Here is a 20,069-nt window from a genome sequence, read left to right as displayed (position 1 = left end):
GGCTCCAGCCTGAGTTTCCCAGACAGCTCTGTGCTCTGGTCATTGGATCATTTCACCCACTGGTTTATGAGAGACACAAGAGCCTTTTCTCCAACCAAGCGTGATAAGCAGACAGAGTTCAAGAGTTAGATTCAGTCATGGGACCATAGCAGAGAGGGCATCATAAGAGCTGACCAGTGGGCACGATGTGGGCCTTGTTAAAGCTCACAAAATGCCCCTGAGTGAGGCGGCTTCCCGCCCACATTGAAAAAGCCTGCTGTGCTTACCTTCTGGAACACCTGGGGAGGTGCCTGCAGGCATCCGGTAGAGGAGGCCGTTGTTCTCCCTATTTCATAAGCCCAGCTTAGACCTTCTGGGCAACTCTTGCCCATCCCTGCTGGGAAACCAGCTTCTCGCCGTGGGCCCAGAACCTCACCCACCTGGTCATGCCTCAGCTCCCTGCCAGGGCCCGGCGGGCCGCCTGGTTCAGGTTTCCCGGGAACATCTGAGCCTGTGAGTCACTGGCCTGTCTACAGTCCCATCCTCCCTGACTGCTTGTATTATAGCTTGATTGGAATCAGGGGCTCGGAAGCCAGAAGTGGCAAATAGGACCCAGCGGAGGAAAGGGGCCTAAGGTTGATCAGTTCTTACGGAGTTCAAAGCTGTTTGGAAAGCTCTTATTTATTAGGAAAAAGGAGTCTGCTCAGGGTGTGCCCAATGCCGAGTCCTTGACCCAATGAGGAAACTTGACATTATGTGGTGGGTGTGGGCTTGTGGGTTACCTGCCCCTCCTCCACTTGCTCCCAGCAGCTCGGGGGAGCAGGCTCCCACTCTCAGGAACAGGGGAAGCAAGCAGACACTGCTCTCTCTGCTCTCCACACCCTCCCCCACATTTGTCCCCAGAGTACACAGGCTTTGGTGGAACAGATATTCAAAGGGACATTAGGGACTGGGGGTGGGAGTTGAGGCAAAAGGGTTCAGTTCAGCTGTGGTCCAGCGACATCACCTGTTCATTAGCTCATGATATCCGCCACCATGTGCTGAGTTCCCTGGGGACACAGAGGTAGGCTCAGCCCCAGCCCTGCCCTCCAGGAGCCTACACCAGCAGCTGGACCTGAGAGGACGCAGGACAGCACACCTGGCTGGGGGCTCCCCTGCTGTCTTAACATTGATCCTTGGATAACGCCCACAGCTTCCCACCTCTGGCCGCCCAAATCAGTGCCCAGGTCACTAGGGGTTTTTGTGGCATAGCTGGATGGAGTGAACACCCCCACCACGGCAGCTCCTCTTGTCTCTAGTGCCCTGGTCCCTTGCTCAGGATGTTGGACTGGGGACAGTTGGGAGTCCCAACCTCCCTCGAGTGCTCAGTGAACACCGTGAACGAGAAGCGTGACCCGCAGGCCTCAGGTGCTCCTGACTTCTCCTGGGCACCTGTGACTGGGGGCCACAGGCCCCTCCCTGAGTCTCCTCAGACTCCCCTTGCTTCCGGGCAGAGGGACAAGAAATCTGAAGAACAAGTGACTTATGGTAACCTGTCCTGACAAGTAGCAGGGAGCAGTTTGCAAGAGAAAACGGAGAAAGGTGTTTCCTGTTCCTTTACTTGCTGTTATCTGCAAGTAGATGGGATTTCTGCCGCTCCAGGACATAGGCCTGCTCACCTCACATTGGCACTGACTCAAGCTTCCTTGAGGCCACAGGGCACCGTCCCTCTTATCCCACCCCTTCCTCACACCCCAAGCCCCCCTAGACTGGTGCGCGATACATAGGCGGTGACTGAATGCTTGGGGAAATAAGTCCTTCCCAAGGCCCTTTCCATGCCTCCACCCCCAGCAACACGGAGCCCTGGCTGCACCCTGTCCCTATCAATGCAAGCGCAGGACAGGAGAGCCCAGGAGAGCCCAGGAGTGGAGGTGATGGCTGCCCGGCTGCAGAGCCCCTCAGGCCGCTGCTATGGTGTGTCCAGAGGTGCCCAAGCTGAGCTGTAAGGAGGCTCAGTCAGAACAGAGGGCTGCACCAGGTTCAGGTGAGCTCCTGGCCCAGGCCCTGGGCTGCTGCCATTGCTGGGACAGGTGTGCGGGCTGCCCACACGTAGCTGGCCCAGTTCTAGAGCCACTCGCAGCAGCTGAGGAGGGGAGCTCCTTCCTTCCCCAGCAGCCAGCGGCCCCCTTCTCCAGCCCAGACGCATGCAAGAGGTTGGGCTGCTCTATTTCCTCGAGCTGAGTTCACAAGGCCTTCAGTCTGCCACACAGATCACAAACATCCAGGTTCCAGCCTGGTGGTAGGTGCCCAGCTGGTCCCTCGTGGCGGAAACAGCAGCCGACACCACGAGTTTCCTCAGTCTGCCCAGCGCTCCGGGTCTCTTGCAATCAGCAGGGTCCGTGGACTGGCGAGGGGGCTACCAGGGCCTCCAGAGGACGGGGCCGCGGGGAGGCGCAGGCGGCGCGGGCGCAGGCGGGGGCGTCGAGGAAGGCGCGGGCGGGCCGCAGGAGTCCCCATCGCGCCCGCAATCGGGGGTGGTGCCGGCCGCCCTCCGCCTCAGGTGCTCCAGCAGGCGGGCGCTCACGGCGGGCTCCAGGACGCGGCAGGCGGGCAGCAGGCGCGCCAGACGGGCCAGGCAGGCGCGGTAGCCCTCACCGTAGCTGTCCGAGGGTGCTGCGGACGGAGAGTGGCGTGAGGCGCGCGGTGGGATGCCTGGCGTCAGGCGTGGGGCAGGGCTGGGGTGGGGCGGGTCACTCACCGGGCGCTGCCTCCGCGCAGGAGGACGCAGGCAGCTCCTGCAGGAAGCGCACGGTCATTTCCAGGATGTCCGCCTTCTCCAGCTTCGAGTAGTGGGAGCTCTGCGCCCGGCCACGAGTGAGAGGGGCAGAGACACGGCAAACGAGACAGATCTCTGGCAGACTGCCGTGAGCACCGATCTCTTGCCTGGGTGTCAGACATCTGAGGCCGGGGTTGGGGAGGCTCCTCGCAGCCAGCCCCACTCCGGCTCGGCCCCGGGAGCCGCGCGGAGCCCCCTCGCCGGCTCCTTGGGCAAGGGCCCCTCAGCCCACCCGCCCTCCCCTCGCTGCGCCCCGGAGCCCCCACCCCGGCCCCCGAGGGCCCCGGCACCCACCTCCCTGCCCAGCAGCGGCAGGATGAGCCCCTTGAGCTGCCTCAGGCTTGCGTTGATACGCGCGCGGCGGCGCTTCTCCAGCAGCGGCTTCAGGCTCTGCGGACGGGCGCCGAGGCCGAGGTTACGCGGGTCGCGTCCGGGTCCCCGCCCCGGCCGCTCAGCCCTCACTCCGCAACTCCTACCTTGCGCAGCTCCGCCGGGTCCCCGGCTCTCCGAGGCAGCCGCATGCTGGGCGGGGAAGCGGCGCCGCTGCGGGCCCGGAGTGTGGGAGACCTGTGCCCGAGCGGACACGGAGCGCAGACCCAGGCCGGAGCGGAAGTCCCCCGCGCTGCAGGAGCCGGCGCCGGAGGAGTGCGCACCACGCCAGCCGCCCGGCTTTAAGGCGGCGGAGTCGCCCGCCCCGCCCCATCCCTCCCCACGGAGTCTGGCTGCTTGCGGGTCCCACCTCCCGCCTTTGTTCCTTCGAGGGGTAGGGGCGGAAGAGGGAAGGCGGAGCCCCCCGGGGTGCCGCTCCTGGCCTTCGCAACGCATCTGCGGCGGGGTCGCTGGCCGGGGGCGCACCCCAGCAATTGCAGGGGTGTGTGTGGGCGCCATCGAAGCCTTGCCTGCCCTGAGCTTGCCCAGCCTGTCGTTCCTCCTGTACCAGCGCGGCCCTTGGAGCTCAGCGCCTCTTCTGAGCCCCGCCCTACGCCGGGGCGGGGAGCCAGCGGCGGCAGAGCCGCCGAGGCCCGGGCCTCAGTGAGTCCCCACGTAGGTTTCTAGCCAAGGGAAGGGACTCCCCCCGCGAGTAGCTCTGCGGACAGAAGGGCCGAGCTGGAAGAGGACACCGAGGCCCGGAGTAAAGTGCCGACTTGCTCAGGCCCTAGCCGCTGGGAACTGGCTGGTCGCTGAACTGCGTGCCCTGGCTCCAGTCACTCCATAGAACCTTCCAGCGGTTCATCAAGTTAGGAATCATTGGGTTCTCCTGTGCTCAGTTTTGGATGGATAAACTGACGCCCCGAGAAGACGAGGCAATCCAGGAGCCCTGGGCTCATTTTCATTTTCACTGGCTCCAGCTGCGGGTTCCTACCCTCGGGACAGTCGGAGCACACGTGATGAGCGAAGCGGGGCGGTCCTGGGTGCCCGCTGCCCGCTGCCCGCCTCAGCCCCAGCGGTCCGCCGGGCCCGCCTCCGTGCCGCGTGGCCGTTGCTGTACCAAACTGCTGGGCGTCCCCCGCCCATCTGCTCGGGGCTGCCCTCCCCCAACCGGCTGGCGGGGCAACGGACAGCCCCGCGGCTGGCACTGCGGCCTGCGGGGCGGACCTATGGGCGGATGGTGGGCGGGACCCACCGAGACTGGCGGAGAGGTAGTAACCTGGCTCGGAGCCGATAGGCGCTGTCCAGGGTGCTGGACGGGTTCCCCCCACTGGTACGCGCAAACCCCGCCTCCGCGCTACCCCCTCGCTGCTGGCTCCATGTCCCCCTACTCAATGACCCCCAGCAGGGCCTGAGACGACCAACATGGCTATTAGAAAGGGGCCCGGAGCAGTCAGGGTGACCGGGGCTCAGGCCACCCATCCCCGTCTGCGGCACTCAAAGCACCAACTGGCCACCATTTATGGACCACATACTGCATGCCAAGAGCCTTTTAGGCCTCACCTCCATTAACCCCCATAACAGTCCTAATTATGAGAACAAAACATTCAACACATTTGGCCCAGCAAGGCCTGGGAATGCCTGAGCCCCTGTCCCCCTGGCATCATTGAGCCCAGAGTACCTATGGGCCAGCCTCCTCCAAGGTAATGAATTATTCTTTAAGGGCTCCGAAAAGGACTTCGTGGATTACTTAGTGGATCACTAATGCCTCACGTGTTCCCCCTCACCACACACACTGGCAGACTCAGCTCTGGGCCATGAGACCACCCTACACCAACGTCTGCTTCTTTGCTGAGAGACCCTGATGCTAGCTCCTGGGGGACCGGTCTGGGGAGAAAGATTCCTCCTAGAACATCCCTCTCCATGCCTGTGGACCCCTGGAGAGTGGGTTTGGGGGAGCAAACTCCCTTTTTGGTGCCAGTTACTCCAAATTTTAAATTTCTTCTCCATTTTCCCATTGCTGTGAAGGACTTTGACCAGGTGGTCCCACCTTTCCCTTCAACCAAAGGATTCTGGAGGTTTTGCTGGTTAACTGGAGGAAGTATTATAATCAGGGAAACAGGTAAGAGAGCTGAGTGGGCAGAGTGTGGAGGTGCAGGCTTTAGGGAAGGGTACAGTGGGGACACACTCCACCCCTGGTCCCTGCCCTTGAATGTGTGTGGGGGGAGAGGTCTGAATGGGGTGGGTGAATGGCCTGAGCCCAGCAGGGGGATGAGAGGAGTCCTCCTGGTGGGGATGGAGCTGAAATCTGGAGGAGACAGTGGAGGTGCTCTAAGCATTTGTGTCACCTCAGGCAAGATACATTAAAAAATAGAAACAAACAAATCTCCTGGTGCCTCAGTTTCCCCAGCTGCAAAATGGGGACAGTGGTTATACCTCTCTCATAGTGTCGCCGTGGAGATTAAATATGCAGGTGAAGATGAAATTATTGCCTTTGGCTGTGGCCATTTGCATCACTCATTCTGTCTGCTAACGAAACGCGCATCACAGAAACTGAGGGGCAGACAGGGTGGGCACGCTACAAATGACAACCCCATCCCAGGTAAATACACCTCCATCTTGTCATCCATCCAAAGCAGATCCTGCTGTTAGGAAGGCAGCCTCAGGACCTGTCCGGGATCCACAGCAAATCCAAGCATTTGATCAGCTTTGCTGTCTCTACCAAGAAAGTTCCAGGTTGGTTCTCCTCACAGAACTCTCATGGAATCACAGCAACAAGACAGGTCAGTGGCTCACAGAGTGGCCTTGTTTTTATCAGTGTCTTCTGGAATGAGAACTTTCAGCTGCAGCTCACCCCCTCACCCGTGACCGAGGACTGAGGCCTCTTGGGAGCCTGACACTGGAGACCAGAGACAATCCTGAGGCAACCGGGAAGGGAGCCCCTCTTGGACTGGCTTGGCCCCTCTGCCTCCCCGCTTCTGAGCAGAGGTTTTGATGTGGACTTCTGTGCCTGGGGCGTTCTCCCTGCCCACCAGTTCCTACAGGGACTCCCTGCTGCTTCCAAAACTTCTGCAGCATCAACTCACCCAACTGGTTGATTTTGTTTTGCTTTTTGAGAAAAGGAATGTCACATACCTCCCTCCAGCTTTTGCAGAAAATGCACTTTGACTGTTGGGACTTTTTCCTGTTTCCCTGAAGCTTAGAGAAGGTGGGGATCCAGCTTATGGCATTCCAGAGTCTGTCATACTCTGTCCCCTCCAGCTGTTGGGTAACAGGGAGGGACTTGAACTGTCGCTTCTGGGACAAGGGAACAGTGGTAGAGGCAGCTGGTCTTGGTACAACTGAGCCCTGCACTGGAGGGAGCCAAAGACCTTTGGAGGCCAGGTAGCATCTCCACTCTCATGCCTTGATGTTAAAACCCAGTTGAGAGTAAGATTTGTGTTTTCTAACAATAAATGCTTCTGTGTTTAGGTTCAAATACAAACACACACACACACACACACACACACACACACATGCAGGTGAGACAGCATAGTGTCTGGGGATCAGTAGGGATTCCATAAATATGTAAATGTGTTCTTGTTGGCCTGGGTTCTCTAGGGCTGCTGCAGGACCTGGTGGACCCCGGGAGCCTGGAAGACCTGGGTCTCAGCCTGAGTGTGGGCAGTGTTCTGAGAGGAGTCTGAGAGGACGTCAGCAAGGACAGCTGCTCACAGGCGACCCATCCATGGAAGGAGAGGCTTGGGGTGTCTCCTCTGCCTTGCTGCCACATCACCCCCATCTGGCCCCCAAATGACAAAACCATGTGATACATGAGGGTGTCCAGGATCAGGGGAACCACCTTGGGAGTGAAGAACATGAATTGCAAGGATTTTTAGTCACCAAGGAGGCACGGAGGAGGGGCACCAAAGACAAGCCGTTTTAGCTTTGTCTTCACAGCACCCCTGCCATGTGTAGGGCCCACGGTGCACCTGCCACTGGGTGTGCTAGAGAAGGGCAGCTCTAGTGGGCATCTAGCTGAAGCATGGAGGCTTCCAGGATAAGACACCTCCTCGGGGCGCCTGGGTGGCACAGCGGTTAACCGTCTGCCTTCAGCTCAGGGTGTGATCCTGGCGTTATGGGATCGAGCCCCACATCAGGCTCCTCTGCTATGAGCCTGCTTCTTCCTCTCCCACTCCCCCTGCTTGTGTTCCCTCTCTCGCTGGCTGTCTCTATCTCTGTCAAATAAATAAATAAAATCTTAAAAAAAAAAAAAAAGACACCTCCCTCCCCTTGTTCACAAACCACTGGGTAGGGGTCCCAGGCCCAGTTGTCACAGGTCCCATGGAGGGAGCAAGGCTGTTCTGGCCCTTTGGAAGTGGGTGGCAACCCACCAAGCCATGCAGACACAGCAGCTCTGGTTTAGGGGCATCTTGGAGCCCTGGAGGTAATTGTGCACAGCGCCACCAGGTGGCAGCCCCAGAATCCCGCACTGAGACTCCCACTATTCCTGGAAGCAGGTTCACTCTATAGCATTTCTGCAGCTCAGGGCCTCCCTTAGCTGGGCCTAGCTGGGTGCTGGGTGAAACAGCCCAGGGCCCGGCCCTCACAGGTCTCCAGTGGGGAGGTGGGGGAGGGGGAGGAACAGGAAAGGAAGGACACAGGCCCGTTTCAACTTCACAAGACGTGCTGACTGTGCTCCCACAGCCACGCAGTCCCCCCCTTCTGGCAGCTCCTCCTCCTGTCCAGTGACTGTGCCTCCCTCCAGCTCCCATGAAAGGCTTCCGGCTATGCAGGTAGGCTGGTTTGGTGCCTGTGTGTTCTCCCACCCCTCTGCTGTCCTGGAACAGTCCTGAGCCCTCAGGGGAGGGTCCTGGCCCTGCTCCCTGGGTAACTGCTCTGATACATCTCCCCACATTCCTACTTTCCCTTCTCCCTATTTGCCAGGCCCAGGCCCTCAAGCTCACCGTTGACTCCCCCCCCGCCCCTCAACAGAGGCACTGGGTGCTCTCTGAGCCCCACAGCCTCTGGAGCCAGAAACCTGAGTGTCCCAGGTATTCCTGCCTTTTCCTCCTCTTTCTCCTGCCTCCAGGAGGCTGAGGACAGTTCTTGGGGCCTGGAGAACCCCAGAAGGCTGAGGGCCCAGCATCTGTTGCACGCACTTTGGCACAGACCCAGAGCCCCTCAGGGACTTGTTTGCCTGTTCCTGCCCCAGGATCTTTGCCCTGGCAGTCTGGCCTGCCTGGAATGCCCCTTCTTACCATTTAAAACCCAGCCTGCCACACTTCTCAGATGGACCTTTCCCCGACCACCCACCTAGTCCTTACAGCTCCCTCTCTAACCCCATATTCCTGTTCTGGTGACACTCGTCACTCTCGGGAATGGCAGTAATTGCTGGCTTGTGTCCCCAGCGCCTGGAACAGCATGCAGTGGACACTGGGTTGATGAATTAATTCGTTTGGGGGCTCCGCTCTCCAGCGCCTGGACGGCTCTCAAATTCGAACCGTCTGGCCTCCCTTCGCGGTCTCTATTTACACGTGAGCTAAATCAGGAGAGAAGTCCCTAGGCGCAATTGCCGTTGTCGCCGAAGTCCGGCCCCCGGCCGGCCACCCAACCCGCGGAGCGGCGCGGTGGGGGCGGGGCTGAGGCGGAGCGGGGGGCGGGCCCCAGGCTTAAGCCGGTAGCCCGCTGGGGGCCCCCATGCCCAGAGCGCGGCGGAGGCGGAGCGGAGCAGGCGAGGCGGTGCGGGGCAGAGACCGGGCAGGCACCCGCTCCGCCTCCCCGAGCCGCAGGGATCCGACGGCCGCGCCGCGGGCTCTCCCGCTGCCCCAGGACAGGTGCATGGCTCCCGGGGGAACGCGCTGAGCGGGTCACGGCGCCGCGGGCGGCACCATGGCCCTGGAGCGGGCGCTGCAAGCGGCGCGGCAGGGCGACCTGGACGTGCTGAAGTCCCTGCACGCCGCTGGCCTGCTGAAGCCCTCGCTGCGGGACCCGCTGGACGCGCTGCCGGTGCACCACGCTGCCCGTGCCGGCAAGCTGCACTGTCTGCGCTTTCTGGTGGAGGAGGCCTCCCTGCCCGCCGCGGCCCGCGCGCGCAACGGCGCCACTCCGGCCCACGACGCCGCCGCCACTGGCCACCTCTCATGCCTGCAGTGGCTGCTCTCGCAGGGCGGCTGCGGAGTGCAGGTGGGTCTGCGCCGCTCACTGGGCGCCCTGCGGCTTCCTCCCCAGGGGAGAGCTCTGGCCTAGAGCCCGGGTGGTTCCAGGGTGGGTGAGATGGGGTACCTCCCGACTGAACTTGCTTTTCAGCTCCTTCCCGAGGGCTTGGGGTGGGGTGGGTTCCCCAGGTCGAGAGTGCCTGGGGAAGGCGCCCTGGTAAGCCGGGGCCACGGTCGAGAGGGGCACTGGGTAATGGGGAGCCATAGGGAATTGGGCTTACCTGCACGATTATTTAAGCCAGGACGGGGCGGGGTGGGGGGGGGCGCGGGGGCGCGGAAGCAAAGCACTGATCCAGGGGCGTCCTGGAGAGTGGGTGGGTCACAGAATCAGAAGCCCAGGTCTTCTGGGATCAGGTCCGGAAGAGGGGTGGGCAAAGTCCTACAGCCCACCCCAGGCCCAGATGCAGGTGTCCACAAGGCCAGGACATGGGGCAGGGGTGATGGGCGTGGTAAATGGGGCCTCCCTGGGCCCTTAGCTGACCCTGGGACATCAGCACCTTCCTGCTTTCCAGCTGCGAGTTGCTTCTCCAGCCCGGCCTGAGTCTTCCTACCCTGGGACCCCATCTGGTCTCGCTCAGTGGCCCCCAGGCTGATATAAACCTGGTCCCTCCTGAGCTGGGGGGGGGGGGACTCTCCTGCTGGCTCCTGCTGGCAATAGGGCATCCAGCAGGTGCTAGGCCTGGGGATTCAGGCCTGATCTCCTGGAGCTGCCAGCCCGTGGGGGCAATGGGCAGCAACCCTGGGTACCATCAGGTGTTGCGGGCCTTGTGGTGAGGGGCTGTCAGGGAGCTAGTTGCTTGGGCGAGGTGGCGAGGGGTGAGTGACCTCTGAGGGGAGTCCTGGAAGATGAGAAGGAGGTGGGCCAGGTGCTGATCAGAGAGTTCTGAGCACGGGGGAACAAGAAGTGCAAAGCCCTGAGGCGTACACATTCTTGTCCTGCGGGAGCATTGGCAAGGAGGAAGGCACGATGGGGTGGGGGGAGGGGTGAGAAGCCGCCATAGGCTGGGGTTAGGAATTTGGATGATATCCTAGTTGTGGGGAAAAGCCACTGGAGGAAGGAACCGGATCTGATTTTCCACTTAGCAAGACCACTGGGCTAACTGGATGGAGGAGAGGAGGTGGGGGTGACTCTGAGCTGGCCGGTTGTACCCTAAGGATGTCCAGACCCTATCCCCCCACTTCGCCCTTAGGATGGCAAGGTCTCCCTTCGGACGCTTCCTGGGAGATGACGGATGCCTTATCTCCTGGCCGGCTCTGTTATCAGGACTTCCTGGCACATGGTCCAGGCCCACTCATTTGGGAGGTGGCACGCCTCCCTGAGCCCAATGTCCAGCCTGGCCGGAAGCCTCCCTGGCCACTGAGGAGGAGGTGGGAGAACAAGTGGCCTTGTGCCCGGCTTATCAAGACTCCCTCCCTCGAGCCCCAGCAAGCTCTGGTGCTGGGGGCGGAAGTGTGTATGTGGGGAGGATGACCTCGATCCCCGCCCTGCTCAGCCCAGAGATAAGCAGCTTTAAGGTGCGGGCCACAGCATGTGAGGCTCCTGGGGCCTACACAGCTGTTGGAGCCTTGGGGGCAGTTCAGAGCACAAAGCCTGGGTCCTCTCCTTATTGCCCCCCTTCTGCAGATGTCTGGGCTCAGGGGAATAGACTAGGTGTTCCAGTACCCAGAGGAGTCCCAGTGTTGTCCTCGGCTACCTGTGTGCGGCTCGCCCTGCCTCACCTTCTGGTTGCCTCCTTCCTAGCCCCACAGCCACCCCCATAGCCTGACTGACGACTTACTGGTTGTGGCCCCAGGCCCCTGTCTCCTCTGTCCCCTCTTTTCCTCTCTCCAGAGCCTCTGAGATCCACCTTCCTCAGGCTGCCTTGGCCACCCCTGTCCCCACAGTGCCTCTCTCTGGGCAGAGGGGCTTCCCTTCCCTGATCCTAGTAAACCATGCCTGCCCCCCACTGCTGCCCAATCCCCTTCCCTGTGCCCCTGCCCACGTCTCCATGATCCCATCTGCTAGGCTCTGGGAGCTCGTGGTGTTCCCGAACTAGTACCCACTCACACATACCTTCCAGCCTTTGAGTCCAGACTCATGGGTTTTCTGTGATTCCCCTCCTTGCCCAGGTAATGTACACGGCTCCTGCCAGCCCCCTCCTGCAACAGACACACACACCTGAATGGTCATGGATGACGTATTTGGTACTTCTGGGCCCAGTCCTCTGGGGAGCCTGGGAAGGGGTCTAGCCCAAGCCTCTCCTAGGGGCTGCCTCTAGCCTACACCTACCACGGTTGGCTGACTGTCCAGGCCCTGCCAGCAGTACCCAGAAGCTTCCTCCTCCGCAGAGCGAGAACACAGCCTGTTTCCTGGGCCAGGAGCAGGGAGTCTGCTGGGGCCCGGGCAGGGACCATTCCCCGCACTGATGTTGGGTTATTGGAAGCCCACCAACCTGGAGACCTCTTTTCCCGTGACACCCGGGGAGGGAAAGAGGGAGAGGAAGGGGCCAAAGGTTAGATGCAGGGGGTGCCCCCTGCAGTCCTGATGTTATCTGGGTATGGCCACAACAGCCCAGCCTTCCTGCCCCTTCTACCCTTGCTCACTCTTTCGGGGGTTCCCTGATCATCTGGGTGACAATTGCCCCTGCAGGGAGGCCAAGCATGCCACGTCCTGAAAGCCCACTGTATGCAGGGAGGCCAAGCATGCCACATCCTGAAAGCCCACTGTATGCAGGGAGGCCAAGCATGCCACGTCCTGAAAGCCCGCTGTATGCAGGGAGGCCAAGCATGCCACGTCCTGAAAGCCCGCTCTATGCAGGGAGGCCAAGCATGCCACGTCCTGAAAGCCCGCTGTATGCAGGGAGGCCAAGCATGCCACGTCCTGAAAGCCCGCTGTATGCAGGGAGGCCAAGCATGCCACGTCCTGAAAGCCTACTGTATGCAGGGAGGCCAAGCATGCCACGTCCCGAAAGCCCGCTGTATGTGAGCTGCTCACAGTCATGACCTGCTGGCCTCAGGAAGCCCAGCACGGGTGGCATGGATGTGGTTCAAAGAGGGTTAGTTAGGGGTCCAAGGACAGAACACCCCATGGCTGGTGGGATGCAAGAAGGACAAGGCCTCAGGACTAATGGGCTCTCCTCCCACAGGACAAAGACAATTCTGGTGCCACAGTCCTGCACCTGGCTGCCCGCTTCGGCCACCCTGAGGTGGTGGACTGGCTGCTGCGTCATGGCGGTGGGGATCCCACCGTGACCACGGAAACAGGCGCTCTGCCCGTCCACTATGCTGCCGCCAAAGGAGACTTCCCCTCCCTGAGGCTTCTCATGGGGCACCATCCACAGTAAGGACACCCCTCTTCACCTGTCTTCTGGGTGGTGCAGGCCCGGGCTCTGGGGAATGCCTGAAATCTGCCCCCCCAGCATTGCGGGCGACTTTCTGCTGCTGGGCCATCCCCGCGGCCAGAGGACCCGCTGAAACCGTTGCCTTCCTGGAAGGCTGCCCACGGCCGCTCGCCCCAGAGCTTTGCAAGCCGCTGCTCCCGTGCACAGCACGCAGCTGCACCTGGAGGCTGGGCAAGCGGGCCAAGACCACCCGCTCCTCTCCAGGAAGCTAAGCCTGCAGCAGGCGGCTCTCTTGAGCTCTGGCCTGTGCCAACTTGCAGGACGATTCTAAATGAGGGTAGGAGTGGGGCGCCTGGGTGGCTCAGTCCGTGAAGCGTCTGCCTTGGCTCAGGTCATGATCCCAGAGCCACATCGGGCTCCCTGCTCAGTGGAGACCCTGCTTCTCCCTCTGCCCCTCACCCCCTCACCCTGCTCGTGTTCTCTTTCTTTCAAGTAAATAGATAAATACAAATCTTTAAATGTGTGGGGGGGGGTAAGAGTGAAGATACGGGAGAATTTCCTAAACCTTTGGTCAAGACAGAGGAGGAGCAGTAAAGGCCTGCCCGCCTGCCCAGACCCCCACCCCACCTCCTAGGCCCGCAGCCCTCTGAGTGGGCCATCCAGAGAACAACTTGTCATTTCTGGTGGCCCCTCAGCCCACTCCCACTAGCAGGGGAGGTAGGGCCCCCAAGCCTCCCAGGGTCCTCAGCCTGAGTGGCAGGTCTGAGAAAGCAGGGGGGCTGGGATCTCCCCAGGGTGGGGTGGGAGCATGGGGGGAGGGGAAGAATGGGGCTCAGTGCAGTGCAGGGAAGTCCTGGGGAGTTCTGGGGGAGGGAGGGAGCCTGGTCTTAGGTGCACCTGAGAGGAAGCAGGGGTCCTGGGGGAGTCTCTAAGGGAGTGGGACCATAGTGGCCCCAGGGACCTGACAAACGGGGGCTCTGACCAGTGACCTTTGTCAGTCCAAATTAAGTGGTGACAGAAGACCGAGCCTCTGGAGGAGAGCAGCCACAAGGTAAGGGGGTCAGTCCTCACCTCCGGCTCCACGCCTGCCTGCGGGAGCCTGCTGGGCACGGGCTCCCAGGGAGCAGGCAGGAGGCCAGCCTGGCCCCACGGCCTTGTGGCAGGGTGGCTGCAGCCGGCAGCCTCTGGGGCGCAGGCACACAGGGGTGACGGAGGGCAGTCCTGAGAGCCCCCAGGCCAGGCTGCTGTCATCTTGCTGGGCAGGGAACTCCCTGTTTGGTTAGTGGGAGCCCGCAGGTGTGCCTCCCAGGCCATCCCCACAGAGGCCACTTGGTGGCACTTTGGCCAAGTTCTTTGCTCTGTACAAGCCAGGGTTTGGGTCACTTCAAAGGCGGTGATTTAGAGTAGGAGGTCCCCCGAGATGCAGGCTCATGACCCGGCCCTATCAGCACCACCGGCAGGCTTGGTCCCAGATTCCCGACTCAGACCCTCCAGGTTGAGGCCAGGTAGCCGCCCCTGAGACAGGCCTGCAGCCCCACTGTGGGGACTCTAATGCTCCTGTCCCACCCCCTCACTTCACACAGAGGACACCAAGGTCCTGAGAGGGGAAGAATGGGCTGTAGTCACCCTTCTGCTCCCATAAGCCTCCCCATCACACATAATGGGCCCCCAAATGCCAGGCTAACAGCAATGCCAACTTAGTCCAAATGGTGTAAACTGAGAGAGGGCTCCAAGCCCGCCCCTAGAAATGCCGATGAGGAACTCGGGCAGGAGGGGGAGGGGCGAAGCCCCAGGCTGCCCCTGAACCCCTCCTCACCCAAAAGCCTGGGGCCTAGGATGAGCTAGTGCTGTGGAACACCCTCTTGGCCTCAGGGTCTTGGGGACCCTGACCCCTCCCAGGCCATGCCAGGTGCTGGCAGTGATTGGGCCCTGGTGCCAACTCTGAGGCCAGATGGCCTGGGCCGATGAGCCCCTATGAATCTCACAGAGGTGGTGAGAAGACGGGCCCATTCCCGCTGCAGCGTGTGACCTGGCTGATAAGAAGGTGCTTTTGTGAGGTTGCCAGGCTGGGCTCAGGCAGGAGGGGGTGGCCGGGAACTGGGGCGGGGCCCGCTGGAAGCTGGAGGCCCATGCCCACATAGCCTCCTATCTCAGGGGTAGACGCGCCTGCTCTCCAAGGCTGCACATGGAGACAGGGCAGAGGCTCAGGCTGCCGCAGGCCACAGGGCTCAATCCCGGGACCCAGGCAGCCTGGCTATGGAGGCTGCGAGCCTCCCAGACCTGTTGTGAAGCGTGGTGAATTATTCACAAGGGCTCAGCTCTCCTGGCGGTTGGTGAGGGAGGAAGAGCTCCGGGACCTACCAGTGAGAAACTCGATGCCGCCCAGGGAGGCTGTGGGCCGCAGTGGGCTGTGGCAATGACAAGCTGCAGAGGGGCAGGAGGGCTGGACCGCATCACAGGAGGGGGGCTTGCTCAAGCCAGGCTGCACCCTGGGGTGTTAGAAAAGCCTTGAGATTGCAGGAACACCCTGCACCCACCTACCCCTCGTCCAGTCGATCCCAACCCGTAGGGCAAATCCTTCCAGAGGTGGAGGAGCTGCCACAGTGACCTCTGGGGCTGTTGCCCCATGGGGATCCTCCCTGCACAGGAGGGCCCTAAGCGGGCGGCACAGAGGCTGGCAGGAACTGGACTGGGGCTGTTTCAGACCCTGGGTCTCAGGGAGATGGAGTCAGGGGGGTCGGCCCTCCTGGCCAGCAGCACCAGTGGTTGGTGGAGGGGACGCAGGTATCCAGACCTCCAGGCAGGGCAGACAGAGAAGGGGCGAGGAGCAGGTAGCCTCAGAGCTCCTTACCACCTTGCCAGCAGGGTGCCAGGGCCCAGGCACTGCCTCACGCTTGCTTGGCCTCAACCATGTGCTCACCCAGGGTCTGTGCAGCTGGAGGGGAGCCCCAGGCTCAGTCTAGACCCCTGGGCTTGAGCTTCGAGGCTGGGGAGAATGGTGGAGGGCCTCCAGGCTCTTCCTTCCTTGGGGGTCCCTGTGCTCTGCCATTCCTAGCAAACCGGAAAATCAGGCTGCCTGAAGATTTGTATCAACTGCACCTCTCTGCAAGTATCTCCTTGCCTGAGGCCTGCCCGGCTTGGGGACAGAGATTGGAAAGTGCCCTGGCCAGCAGTCAGGATAAACTCGGATGAGCTCCTACCTGCCGAGTGCTTACTAAGTGCCTAGCACCACCCGGTCCTCTGAGCCTTATAAGCAGCCTGGGCAGTAGCTGGGGTTACAGCAGCCCAGGTTACAGACTGATTTATTCAACTAATGTTTATGGAGCATCTGCTCTGCGCCAGGCAATATTCTAAGGGCCAGGGATACATCAGTGAGCCAGACAGATGTCCCTGCTGCACAGTGCTGACCGAGAGAGAATCGGTGCCTCAGAGAGGCTGACTGAGCAGCTGAGGTCCCCCAGGTCCCCTCGTGTGGCCTTGATCAAACCATACCCCCTCTCCAGGCCTGTCTCCCACTCCTGCTCCAGTCCCTAATCTCTCAGGTCTCCCCTGGCCCTGGCCCTCTTCCCATTGGGCTCTGCCCACCTTTGAGAAGGCAAGTCAGGCCCCTGGACTGCCTACAGGGTCCCTGTTCACTGATAGGGGAGGCCATTTCCTTCTAATGGCCCAGGGCCCTCCTCCCTCTGCCCCACCCCCACGCCCCCACACCTCACCTGCCCGGCTCCCCCTCCCCTCTCCATTCCGCCTCCGGAGTCTCCTTGCAGCTCCTCCCATTGGCTGGCACCCTCCAACCTCCCACTGCCTGGAACTCTCCCCGGGGAGAGCCCATCAGCTGCTCTCTCCCTTCCCTGGAGGCTCTGCTGTACCTTCCCTTCTCAGTAAGTCCTGCCCAGAGCCTCCTTCAGATTGAAACTTGCCCGGCTGCACACACACCCTCCAGCTCTTCCTCACCCTGCCTTATCCCCCCCCCATCCTTATCACCGCCTGGCATTGCACTCTGTGCCTCCTGGGGACTTCCCCTACCGTGTCTCCCGACTAAGGAGAGCAGACCTCGTCTGTCGCCCAGTGCTGGACCCACTGTAAGTGTTGTTTAATGAACGAAGAGTCTGGAAGCCCTGGGACTTGTCCAGCCTGCGTGGAGCTCACTGCGGGTGATCTCAGATGGAGCTCCCTGCTGGGCCTCCCTGGCCCATCTGGCAAATGGACCAGCTGAGGCCATGTGTGAGGAGACAGCACGGAGCTCCTGGTCTCGCTGCCCATCTCACCCACCCCCACAGTTACTCACTCAACAACTAGCAACTGGGCAGGCCACTGGTACTTGGGAGGCAGTGAGCCCTCCTAGCTTCTCGGAGCCAACTTTCAGGGAGGCTCCCAGGGCAAACAAGGGGACAGAGCGAGAGCATGGGCCGTGTTCAGAGAAGTTCTGGCCTATTTGTGTGTGTGTCGGTTTGCCAGCTGGCGCCCCGGTGGAACCAGGCTCTGGGATGGCAGGGGTCTGCTCCTTTCACCGCTCTACCCCGTCCTGGCTTGCGGCAGCCTTGTGACATGTGTCCCTGGAATGAACGAAATAGGTGCACAAGACAACTCCAGTGACAAGAGCCATAAAGCGCAACGGGGTAGCTTGGTAGAAACCAGTGGGGTTTTCTTTAAATTGAGGGAGTCAAGGAAGGCCTCCTAGGGCAGGTGGGAGCTCATCCGAGACCTGGGTAAAGAGAGGGGCCAGCCCTGCACAAATCTGGCTTGGGAGCGTTAGAAGGCGGAGAGCCAGCGGGGGCAGGCGCTGAGGCGGGATCAAGCATGGCTTCACTGAGGACCAGAAAGAAGGCCCGGAAGGCTGGGAGAGCTGCGGGGAAGGGTAAGCTCCCAGAGATAGTCCAGGTTTGCAGGTGGATTAGGTATAAAGCTGACTATTCTAGAACATTCCTCAAGTAAGGACTGCATTTCTTCCCTGAGCCAGGCCTAATTTGGAATCTTTTCAAATAAGCCAGAAGGCACCATTAGAGGACAAGAGAGGTAGAGTCACCAAGGACCCATAACTTTTATCCAGGACAGCCTAACCCCACGATGAGGAGATCTAATCCTTGTGGGAACACCTCTGTGCTGACCTTCCTTGGAGCAGAAATAATTGCCAAAGGGGAGGGCCACTGGAAGTGCTGCTCTTTGACCAGAGTCTGGTTCCATGGGCAGGTAACTCCTTGCTCCTGTGGCAAAGGCCGCAGTAAGCTGGCACCATTCTCGGACGGAGATTTCCAGCAAGCATTCCATGTTTGTTTCATATCACCACGCAGTGACTTTCTTACTATTAGAAGTTCGTCCGTGTCACCTTTTTCCCAGAGAGGAAGAAAAATATGATTTATGTGATGGTTGCTGGAGAATTGCAGACCTATAAAGAGGTCAAGTGTTGAGGGTCTCCAAAGACTCCTAGGGTTTGGGCTTAGGCTACCCTCAAGGGAAGGTAGTGTGGTGTCCTTTACCAGAATGGAGTTGGCACGCTGGGGAGGGTTTGAGGGAGAAAGGCGAGAGATCCGCTCCAGGCACATAAAGTTCCAGAGGCCTGGGCATTGCACACATGGACAGTGGGTGGAAGTAGACTCCAGGTCCAAGCTGGAGAGAGGAAGAGCATTGGGTGCAGGTGGCCTTTGACCCTGGGAAGTAGATGACCTCACCAGCAGGGAGAGGATGTTCAGAAAGGAGACTCTGGGGCATCTCCACCTTTGGAGGTCCGGGGGAAGCCAGGGCCCAGCAAAGAAGGTTTAGGAGGCTTGGCTGGTGAGTCAGTGGCTGGTCCAGGAAGCCAAGAGGAGCAGGTATTCAGGAGAGGCACCTGTTAGGGAATGGCCAAATCAGATGAGAATGGGAAACCCCTGGCCTTTGGTCATGGGGAGTGACAGCTGAGGCCTCAGTGAGGGGGCTGGCTGGTCAGGATGTGGTTGCAGCACCAGGAAGCAAAGAGCAGCCTTCCCTCCAAGGGAATGTGCTAACCTTCCAAAGCTTCCTCTTCTGTTCTCTTGTAAGAGGCAAGGAGATGCTAGACAATTATGATGCCCATTTGCCGTATATGGAAACAGAGGCTCAGGAGGTTAAGAACTCACTAGGGCCCTGCCCAGTGAGCTACAGAGTCAGGGTGGTGAGTGGTGGCCAGGGTCAAGGGCAGGGGCTGGGACTGGAATGGTCACCCTTAGTGTCACTTTGGCTGAACTTGATGGGCTGGAGCCAGTGGGATGCTGAGGCCAGAAGTGCCCCCAGACCCTGCCCCTCTCCTCTTGGTGAGTCCCCACAGCAGAAGCAATGCCTGGCCTGACTTGTGCTTAGTTGGGCCTGGACACCCCAGGCCTGCAGTGCCCCTGCAGAGGCACAGGGAGAAGGGGTCCCAAAATATAACAGTGGCTCCAGGCTCATGCCAGGGGACGGGCCCGTGCCGAGGGCTCTCCAAGCACGTCTCATGGACGCTTACTGCCCCCACTCCCAGGGTGGCTTTGAGAACAGAGACAAGAGGCACGACTGTGACACAGCTGGGAGGGGCTCACGCCCCAGGTCCTCCTTCGACCCAGGTCCTTCTCTGCCTCTCTGTCATCAAGCGATCTGAGACTTCTGCACACAGTCTCCTCATCTGGAAAGGGGAACAATGCCAGCACCTACCCCACCAGGTCCCTGAGAGGACTAGAGAGACAGCATGTGCGTCTGCTCATGACAGCGCCCGAAACAGATCAATCATTCAATAAACAGTACCTGCTATCACTGTTACCGATTATCATTATGACCACTATTATAAACTCATCTCTCTCTCCATCTAAATTAATCGATTTTGTTCCATGTGCTCATCCATGGTTTTACAATTTCCCCCCAGGGAGCATTTGGGGGCCCCAGCCCTTCTTGCCTCCAGGCCAAAGTAGAAGAGGGTAACAAGGCCTGGACCCCCTTTCCCACCCTGGCCCATCAGTGTATCTGTCTGAGCCATTATGCTGGGGCCTCCCGGGCTGGACGCTGTGGTTCCAAGAATGCAGACACTGAAATACTAACAGGAATGGTGGTGAGCCGGGACTGATGGAGGGCTTCCTCTGTCCCAGAGACTCTGGCTGGGGGTGGCAGCCACGGGCCCGGCAAGAGGTTGTGGTCATGACTGCCCCCTCCTGCTCAGGTCCTGCTCTGTGCCAGCTTCTCGGACCTTCTCAGACCTTCCCAGGCTGGCTGGACACCCCAGGATCACAGACACCTGCCAAGCACGGGTGCTAGGAGGGGCAGGGCTCCTGGCAGATCTGGTGCCCCAAGTTCCGTACGTTGCCTTAGGCCTCCCCAGAGAGACCTCACCGGGTCCTGGGTGGTGGTCCCCTCAGCCTCTGCTCTCCAGGACCCCAGTACTCGCTGTGCCTTGGTTACGGGGTGAATAAT

At 60.4% G+C, this 20,069-nt stretch overlaps 2 protein-coding genes across 4 annotated transcripts in view; one reads left to right on the top strand and one right to left on the bottom strand.

Annotated features, from left to right (window-relative positions):
• Positions 1 to 642: 642 nt before the first annotated feature.
• Positions 643 to 3,400, bottom strand: HES2 (hes family bHLH transcription factor 2). Its single transcript, XM_045803379.2, has 4 exons — positions 3,271 to 3,400; positions 3,089 to 3,184; positions 2,717 to 2,816; positions 643 to 2,631 (listed from the first exon to the last, which is right to left on the bottom strand). Exons 1-4 carry the CDS (start codon positions 3,313 to 3,315, stop codon positions 2,375 to 2,377), a joined length of 498 nt encoding a protein of 165 aa, XP_045659335.2. The 5' UTR covers positions 3,316 to 3,400; the 3' UTR covers positions 643 to 2,374.
• A 5,634-nt stretch (positions 3,401 to 9,034) lies between these two features.
• The window catches only part of ESPN (espin), a 30,594-nt gene continuing 19,559 nt past the window's right edge, over positions 9,035 to 20,069 (top strand). For all 3 annotated transcript variants that reach the window (XM_045803547.2, XM_045803546.2, XM_045803545.2), the window contains exons 1-2: positions 9,035 to 9,328; positions 12,486 to 12,679. In XM_045803547.2, the coding sequence (XP_045659503.2) occupies positions 9,035 to 9,328; positions 12,486 to 12,679 (488 nt within the window). The remainder of the gene's footprint in view (positions 9,329 to 12,485; positions 12,680 to 20,069) is intronic.

The sequence above is a fragment of the Ursus americanus genome, chromosome 33, assembly GCF_024610735.1.
Source record: "Ursus americanus isolate L20-20 chromosome 33, mUrsAme1.1.p, whole genome shotgun sequence".
In the NCBI taxonomy this organism is placed as follows: Eukaryota; Metazoa; Chordata; class Mammalia; order Carnivora; family Ursidae; genus Ursus; species Ursus americanus.
This window is presented reverse-complemented; position numbering and strand designations above follow the sequence as displayed.